Source organism: Montipora foliosa, chromosome 9, assembly GCF_036669935.1.
Source record: "Montipora foliosa isolate CH-2021 chromosome 9, ASM3666993v2, whole genome shotgun sequence".
In the NCBI taxonomy this organism is placed as follows: Eukaryota; Metazoa; Cnidaria; class Anthozoa; order Scleractinia; family Acroporidae; genus Montipora; species Montipora foliosa.
Window position 1 is genome coordinate 6,072,703 of NC_090877.1, and position 8,405 is coordinate 6,081,107.

The following is an 8,405-nucleotide window of genomic DNA, read 5'->3' on the forward strand; positions in this document are numbered from 1 at the left end:
TGGTGATGGTACCTTTAGGATTCCATTCCAGTTATCCCCTGTGGAAACACGAAACAAAGTCAGCATCGCGAATCCAAAATTCTTGAAATGTGCATGATGGCCCAATCCCTCGCACGGTACATCGCCACTGCAATCTTCGGAAAAGAAAAGACCATACCATCAGATCACAGAGTTCGAATTCGAGATCCTTTCTATGGCAGGACACAGAACACATTAAAACTAAAAAAATACTAACCAATTTCGCCAAAGAGTTCCATTCCCAAGGCTGCAAATATAAAGAACATCAGCAGGAACAGAAGCCCCAGGTTGCCAACCTGTAGAAGCAAAATAGTTTTCAGTTGATCGTCGTTTCAATCGTGAAGTCAAAATCAAAACTAAAGTGCTTTAGCCAATAACAACGGACACAAAGAACCAATGAACAAATCGCAGATGGGCGAGGAAATAAATGCAGCCGGTTCTAAGCGCGGGAAATGAAGGCGAGCTACACAATTTTGACTTTCCTGATTGGTTGAGAAGGTGACGCGAGACCTTACAAATTCCAACTACATTTGATTTTTTTTGGTAATTGGTTTAGAGAATGGTGCGAGATCTGCAAGTGTTTAGGGCGACCAGGGCGTGACTTACTTGTGGTAACGCCTCAGCGACGGTATCTAGTAACTTCCGGATTCCTTCAGCCGTCTTTAAGAGCTTCAGAACTGACAAGAAAAAAAAACTAATGGTTTCAATATTCACTCTATCTGTTGACACTTGAGAAACTTGCACAATCGGGATTATGATTTATCAGCGACTATTTCTGGGGACAAGGCTCATACGATTAACTACTTTGTAATAACCGTTTAGTTAATTTTTAAATCGCACAGCGCGCATGTTGACAGAAGAAATAATATATAGACTTAGCCAAGCCTAAAATCGGAGCTCCCGGGTTATTTATTCCTTCAATAAGTTAACATGTCTTGAAACTGCGGTCCAATCGAAACCCGGTACTTGGTCAGCGGTCAACTTTTTAATAAAAGCTGACCTCCATGAGCTCTCAACTTGAGCCCGCGATATGGTCATGTGATACTGCACAGCGGATACCTTGTTTTGACAGGTGTCAATTGACCATAACATGGATGTCCAATATGAAAGATATACGCTGTAAACAGCCGTCATCTTGCGGGCGCATTGATTATTATTGTTATGATATCTTTAAATTCTGGGACAGCTGCTAGCCATGATTACGATGAGAAAAGAAACTATTTACTTATGAGTTCCTAGTATGGTGCTCCGCTTAGCTGCCCTTTGGGCCGCCGGAGCTCCGCTTAGTATGGGCAATCAAATAATGACGAGTGAAATTAGGGAATAATTTCACAACAAAAAAATCAAGGTGACACAAACACTAACCCGGTGTGGCCAAAACATCACGCATCCGCACAACCATTTCACCCGGTCAATTAGCACTCATGGACAGCTGTTTCGGCCTTGCTGGGTCTCATCAGCATGACGTAGCGAAAATACCAGGCGGGTGTCTTTGACACCCCTTTCACTTTCAATCTTTCAGTCTTGGACACCCCTTTCACTTTCAATCAAATAATTCCCCGAGTCTAAAGGCCCGGGAAATTATTTGATTTTTTCTCGCGCCTTCATGCTTGGGAAATTTTTGATTTTGGACAAAACGCAAGTGAAATTATTCCCTAATTTCACGAGTATACCATGTGATTAACTAAAAAACTAAGTCACTGTTTCATAATGGAAAGCCTCTGCTTCTTATGGAGGCTAGGCTGGGTATTTTTTTTCTGGTATGGATATCATCAATTTTATTCTCTCTTCTTCAGTTTGCCGTACGCAAGGTATCTGCTAACATATTCCTTAATGCATACCTCGTGCAATTCTGAGAACCCTCATGACTCGGATAATTGTGGGGTTTATTGGCAGTGAAGCATCCATTTCCTCCAGAACAATGCCAACAATCGAAAGCAAGATTATGATAAGATCCAACTGATTCCATCTGAAAATAAACAGTTGGGTTATCAATATTACGAGCACCAGCATGGTTAGTTTCGTGGTGCTGCGAAGGGCGGATAAATTGCAACATGAACAGGGAAGAAATGAGAGCGTTGTTAGAAAAATAAGGGGTTTGTTTTGACTCCTATAGTCTTAGAATTTACCCAAGGGAAAAATGGCATTTTCAAAGCTTTTTTTTTTGAAGCCGTTACTCCTGAAAGTTACTCCCGCTAACAGAGGGTTTGCCATTAAGTTAAGGACGGAGACTCATGGAACGAAGTCCACACGCACTATTGTGTATCGGCTTGAGCCGGAGGGGTTACTCTTGACTTCCCTAATTGGCTTTTTGCAGCTGGCAATCACCTGACACAAAAACCGGCAAACTGGAGAACAAATTGCCCATTGGGACATCTAAAGCAAAGAAAATGAAAAAAAAATTAAGTTGCTTTGTTTTACGTAATTTGCTCTCCAGTATGGCGATTTTTGTACCATGTGATTTCCAGCTGCAAAGGGCACATTATCTGGCCTTCCTTTCTCTTTTCCTTTCTCTTTTCCTCTTTAGCATCGCTACTGGAGGTTTACAAAATGTGCAATTACCGATTGACGAACAAAAGAAGCTAATGACAGATCTATTGTTTTTTTCTTCCGACATGGCTGTGATGACGTAAAATGAAAACCATCATAATTACTCCCGTGCTCCAACTGGCAGCGAAACCCTGGGGCGCAACTGATTTTTATGTAATGGTACCTTTCTTTAATGTATTTCTTGAAACCAAGAGCATAAATTTTTAATACGCCTTCCAGTATGAAGATGGCAGTGAACACATAGTTTGCGTACTCTAAGAAGTCACTCATTTCCTGTAGAACAAGATTTATTGACAATTATTGATTTACAATTTACGTCACTAATTTAAATTTATACGACCATCGATTTTCGACAAAAGAGAGAAGTGCTCGTTTGCAAGGCTTAAATTCAAGAAAAAAAGGACTCTACGCGCTTAAAATCCAGGCGAATACTATGACATAGTAGAACAAATGAGAAGTGAAGGACTATCTGTTGCATTTACCAATATTTTGAAAGGCACTGCCTTCTTCATCAGGGTGACTGGGGCCCGTTTCTCGAAAGTCCCGAAAACGTTTCGGGCCCGAAAAGCCATTTGTGAAACTGCCAACCGCTTGTTTTGGAAAGCCGATCTTTTAACGTGTTTTTAAGGTAACAAAAAGAAAAATGACTGTGAAGTTTGACGACTTAAATCCTCTCCATTCTTGAGATATAAAAGGAATTGTGACACCCGAAAATGGCCCGTAAAGTTTCGGGACTTTCGAGAAACGGGCCCCAGGTTGGTAACCTGATGAGTACCCGTATTGCTGGGGCCAAGTTGCGCATTTGAAAACTTTAAGTTAATATTTGCGCAAGTTTAAGTTGTGCACCCTTTCTCATCAGGGTGTTTTAGGTAACACCCTGATGAAGAAAGGCAGTGCCTTTCTAAATATTGGTAAATACAAGAGATATCCCTTCACTGTTTGATCAATCTTTCACTTCTCGTTTGTTAAAGTGCCCCTGTGAAAAAAAAAAAACAATTCTTACTTTTCTTTGGATTTCAAAACTATGTTAACCAAACACTGAGCGACCAACGTTTTAAGCCTTGATTTCAAAAAGACACCTGTTTCTTTTAACTGGAATTTTCCTATTTAATGGTCCGCCATTACTAACTAAGTTCTTGAGAGAGCTGATTCGAGGAGAAATGACGTCAAAGGCTCACTAGTTTAAGAATGCAGTGCGTGTGTACTCCGCAGAATTAATATGCAGCACGGGAATTTGGGCTTTCGGACTTTTAAAACTGGCGTTTTGCATTTTATAATAAGCTGCATTCACACACTGAAACCTTAAGCTAGTTATCCTTTGACGTCTACATTAAAGAGTATTTGCATTTGAAAAGATTCCCCCGCATTAGCCTCCATTGCAAGCTAGTTCCAGTCCAATACTGAGAATACGAATATGGTATATTGACATTTAATTAATTCATTAGCAGTTCTTCAATTAAGCCTGGTTTACCTGTGGTTGCTGATAGTGTTCCATAGCCATACAAATGACATTAAGGACAATGACAGCTGATATACCAAGGTCAAAATAGCCATGTGTGCAAATTCGATGAAAAATCCGCCGAGGTTGGAGAAATTCTTCAGCCTCTTCTTTGTCTGCTTCTGTTGGATTAAAACACGGAAGACTGAATGGCGTGAGGGTAGAGTGTTGAAAGCATATTCATGTAGTATCTTGGCAATTCTGACTCCACTCCCTCTAGATTTCTATGTGAAAATAGTTTACTAGGAGTACGCCAGTCAGTCTCCTGAGAAAACTGGAAGCCCAGCAAGACTACCTCATTAAAGAACATCGATAATTACATACTAGGAATAGAGTATCAATGAATCTATACGATTGTGCCGAGCCAGATACGAAAAACCACCAAAAAACCACTCTTTAGATGTGGCCAAAAAATATATGGAAGTTTTCCTTTATTCTTTCGTGCGTTAAACTTCTTTTCGTGTTGGCAGTGGTTTTGCCTTGGCCTCGGGTGGGGCGGCCCTGTCACTCGTTCCTCGTTCAGGGCTGTGGCGGGCGTGCCCTCACCTTTGCTGAGATCATGTCTTCCATATTTGGGTATTTCCTAGATTACCATGCTGATTTTTAATAAATGGAATGGGCTTGGCCAAAATTTGCTAAACAGATGGAGTATGATTTGTGTCCCAGAAAACGGAGCTCGTCCAAAGCAATGCCTTGACAACAAAATCAGTCTTAATGTATGGAGCATGAAGCATAAATACTTATTAATTTACTATTGACCTTGTGAACCTGAAGCTGAATCTGGTTTCGTGTTGCCAAAGAAAACTTTCCTTTTTCCTCTAGATCTGGTAGTCATCTTTTTTTAGCCTTGATACCAATCATATACCCGGTTACTGAGCAATAATGGTAGTTCTCAGTCCCCGTTAGAAAAGTTGATTTTTACGTAAATTTAGTGGTCATCCCTTCTCACCTGCCTGCCGCTTTTTAGCTTTTTCTTGTTCTTTTTCTTTCTCTTTTTCCGCTAAGCGGTCTTTCTCTATAATAGCACGGCACTTTTTAAAATTCTCCACGACTACACCAACCAACATGTTGAGCACCACAAAGCCGGCGAGCAGCAGAAACGCCACGAAGTACAAGACATTCCATTTGTTGTAGTTTCTTATTGGCTGAGAGGAAAAAAGGTTACGTGTTAAGATTGTTTATTTTTTTATCACAACTGACACAACAAGTTGAAACGTCGTATTAGTGTTATCAACTGTTTCCCTGAAAAAATAAGATATTCAACTCAATAAAGCATTATGAAAATCCGGTATTAAACTGAATGATTACAAAAGTGCATTTTTGTCACTGCTTGACGTAAACAGCTCAAGTCAAAGACTTCACTTAAAAAAACTATCGCAAAGACGTCCGGCGCCGTTTCCAAAAAATAGAATGGACGATCCCACACTACATAGTTACAATATGCGCCATTACTAGGTGTAACAGCATTAACAAAAATCTAACTACCATCAATGCAGATACACAAACATTCATAAAGTAGGTTGAAAAGTGTGGGAACCCGAAAAGAAATCTTAATAAAGCTAATCTAGCTTGCGCGCAGGACTTTTGCAAGCTAAACAAAGTTTAATGACATAACTTTAACGTCTTTCATATCGCTCAGTGGTGCAAACTGATCCGAAGGTCAGCGGTACCACTTCCGTGAGAGGCACTAGGATTTGTTCCGAGTATTTCCGAACTTCCGGACCAGCAATCGAAAGGTCATAAATTCGACTACTACTACTGGCACTCGTAGAATTGTTAACGAGTATTCCTGAAGCACCATCGGTGAATGTACATCACTTCTTTTGCCCGACTCGCGAGTAATAGCTCGGTATTTTGCCTAAGATCGTCAGTAACAATCAAGTTAAATTTATGCTGTTTTTAAAGGGAAAATGAAAACCGAACAGATACCTGTTTATCAACACCGACAGCATCTATCCCATCATACATTATGGTTACCCAGCCATCTTTAGTAGAAAAGACGAACAATGTTAAAAGGGCCTGTGGAAAAGTATATTTGAAATAGAGAAGTAGTTAGTTTTAAAGCATTACACCAAATAAATTATAGGTAAAGGTCCTTGAATGAAAAAGCTCACTTACCTTAGCCAAGTTATCAAAATTGTATTCCTTGTTTATCCACGAGTGCCCTTTACTTAGACAGTCAACTCTCGAATTGACATCAGAGGCCTCCGTACAGTAATAGAACTTTCCTTTAAACAGCTGCACAAACAACCACAAAACACATCAGTGTGTGATGTAAACAACTTTTACTCCACTGAGAATCTGCGAATCTGATTTAGCGTTATAACTCTCCTACCCCAATTTACCCCAGGAATAAACGATTCCAGGGAACTGTGCGAGAGCAGTGGTAGTTTCTACTGCCTCAATTGATGAAAAATCTTGCCCCACGAGCTCAGCCAATCAGAGACAAGAGTCCAAAGAAATCGGAACTAAATGGCACACTTCTCATCCTTTAGCGCCGGCTGCAGGTATTTGCTTCAGGATTTGATTGGCTTGTTTTACTTTTCCGCCTTAGTTACATTGTTTTGCCTTCAACAAAATTTCTGCACGTGGTCAGCTTTGTGTAATAATTTACAAATAATTACCTGTACTCCAAGAATGCCAAATATGATGAAAAATGTTGCTGCGATAAGCACAATGTTTCCAATGGGCTTCAAGGAGGTTATCAGAGTCTCTACCACAACTTTTAGACCAGGAGCCCTGCTAATCACCCTCAGTGGTCTGAGAGTTCTTAGCGCGCGAAAAACGCGCAACACTCCTAAAATGGAGCTTTCCGTGTTCGTCGTCAAGGTGACAATGACGTCAATCCAAGAGACGACAACCAAGAAGCCATCCATCACATTCCACGTGCTTCGCAGATATGCGCCAGGTCCCACCCAGAGACCAAGGGCTATTACCTGGGGTAAGATAAGGAAGTTTGTAAATTGGCGTAATCATCGTGAAAACGGTACACGGCGACTGATACGTACAAAAAAATATAACTGGGCATTTACCGTCTCATTCTCGGTCATAGTCGTTTTGCCCTGAGTTTTGTGCTGCTTCTGGGAATGTAGACGGTTTCAATGACATTCTTATGACGAGGGTTATGTCCGGAACTAAGATGTCTCTTCTTAGCTGTTTTATCTTGTCGAGACGATAATACAGCGCTTACATTTCTGAAGTGGAAACGTCATGCCCCTTACCTTAATTAACATTTCTAACGTGAAGATACCCAGGAAAATGTACATACAGATGTTAATAAACTTCTGCAGCTGTAAAAGAAAAAGTACAAAAGGTTTTGGTAAATTGTTGCTGGACCGTCCATTTTTAAAAATATAATTAGCTCAATAATGCGCGCATTTTGATTGGTTCTCACTCATTATCTATCAGAGGACAGACGAATAGCTGACGTCATCGTAAAAAACTTTGAAATCTGTTCAGTCAGGAACCCATGACCCGGAGCCTACAACTCTACTGTGTTCGTGTAACGGCGTTTTCACAGACCGATTTATTTTTAGATTGAATTTCCCGCGAATGAGACTCCCACAGGAGCCCGATGACCAATTACAAGAAATTAAGTGGACGTCATAGGGTCACCGAACCGGAACTGGCTTTGTTTTTTGACCTAATTCGCAGGAAGGGCTAGTCTAAAAATAAACCTACTTGTGAAAACGCCGTTTCACAGACGCTGTATGGAAGTTGCACGCTCCAGATGGGCTCCTGGTTCAGTTATATATCACAGAAGACGTCAAATTGCGGTGAGAACATCAGTGACACACTCGGCTATCGCCTCGTGTACCATATTTTTTTCTTAACACATTTTCACATCATACGTGATCTATTACTGAACAGACGCAGGGCAGCATGGCATCTATTTCTTTAGGACACGTTAGGAGGCTGTTGCGATCAGGAGCATCCTTGGTTGGTTCTAAACTTCATTGGAAAAAAAAAACACGAGGTGGTCAAATTACTTATAATTCTTTTGTCAAGACTGACCTCGCTATCATCTGGAAGATCCGGTCTTTCCAGAGCCATGACAACGCAATTCAAGAGGATAAACGTGAGTACAACGCGATCAAACCACTTGTTTGTGTACAAAGCTATCATCAATTTTCGAAACCTAAAAAGCAATAACTGGATGTGTAAATATGGTATCAGTAAGTTAAGAGATGTCGATGATTCAGAGCCCTCACAACTATGAAGCGGGATTATTCAGTTTCTCTAACAGGTTCATTGATCTTTGATTGCACTAAAATAACTTCTTCCTTGCAATCACCAAGAAGGGAGTTTCACATCTCATGCGATCAGTCCACCAATTTAT

General features: G+C 40.6%; 1 protein-coding gene across 3 annotated transcripts in view; it reads right to left on the bottom strand.

Annotated features, from left to right (window-relative positions):
* LOC137972109 (voltage-dependent T-type calcium channel subunit alpha-1H-like) overlaps positions 1 to 8,405 on the bottom strand; it is a 33,363-nt gene that overhangs the window by 1,595 nt on the left and 23,363 nt on the right. For all 3 annotated transcript variants that reach the window (XM_068818937.1, XM_068818935.1, XM_068818934.1), the window contains exons 15-26: positions 8,081 to 8,204; positions 7,288 to 7,356; positions 6,691 to 7,002; positions 6,185 to 6,304; positions 5,996 to 6,085; positions 5,016 to 5,211; positions 4,040 to 4,188; positions 2,732 to 2,841; positions 1,860 to 1,987; positions 625 to 695; positions 236 to 314; positions 13 to 134 (exon numbers count right to left, since the gene is read on the bottom strand). In XM_068818937.1, coding sequence (XP_068675038.1) covers positions 13 to 134; positions 236 to 314; positions 625 to 695; positions 1,860 to 1,987; positions 2,732 to 2,841; positions 4,040 to 4,188; positions 5,016 to 5,211; positions 5,996 to 6,085; positions 6,185 to 6,304; positions 6,691 to 7,002; positions 7,288 to 7,356; positions 8,081 to 8,204 — 1,570 coding nt within the window. The remainder of the gene's footprint in view (positions 1 to 12; positions 135 to 235; positions 315 to 624; positions 696 to 1,859; positions 1,988 to 2,731; positions 2,842 to 4,039; positions 4,189 to 5,015; positions 5,212 to 5,995; positions 6,086 to 6,184; positions 6,305 to 6,690; positions 7,003 to 7,287; positions 7,357 to 8,080; positions 8,205 to 8,405) is intronic.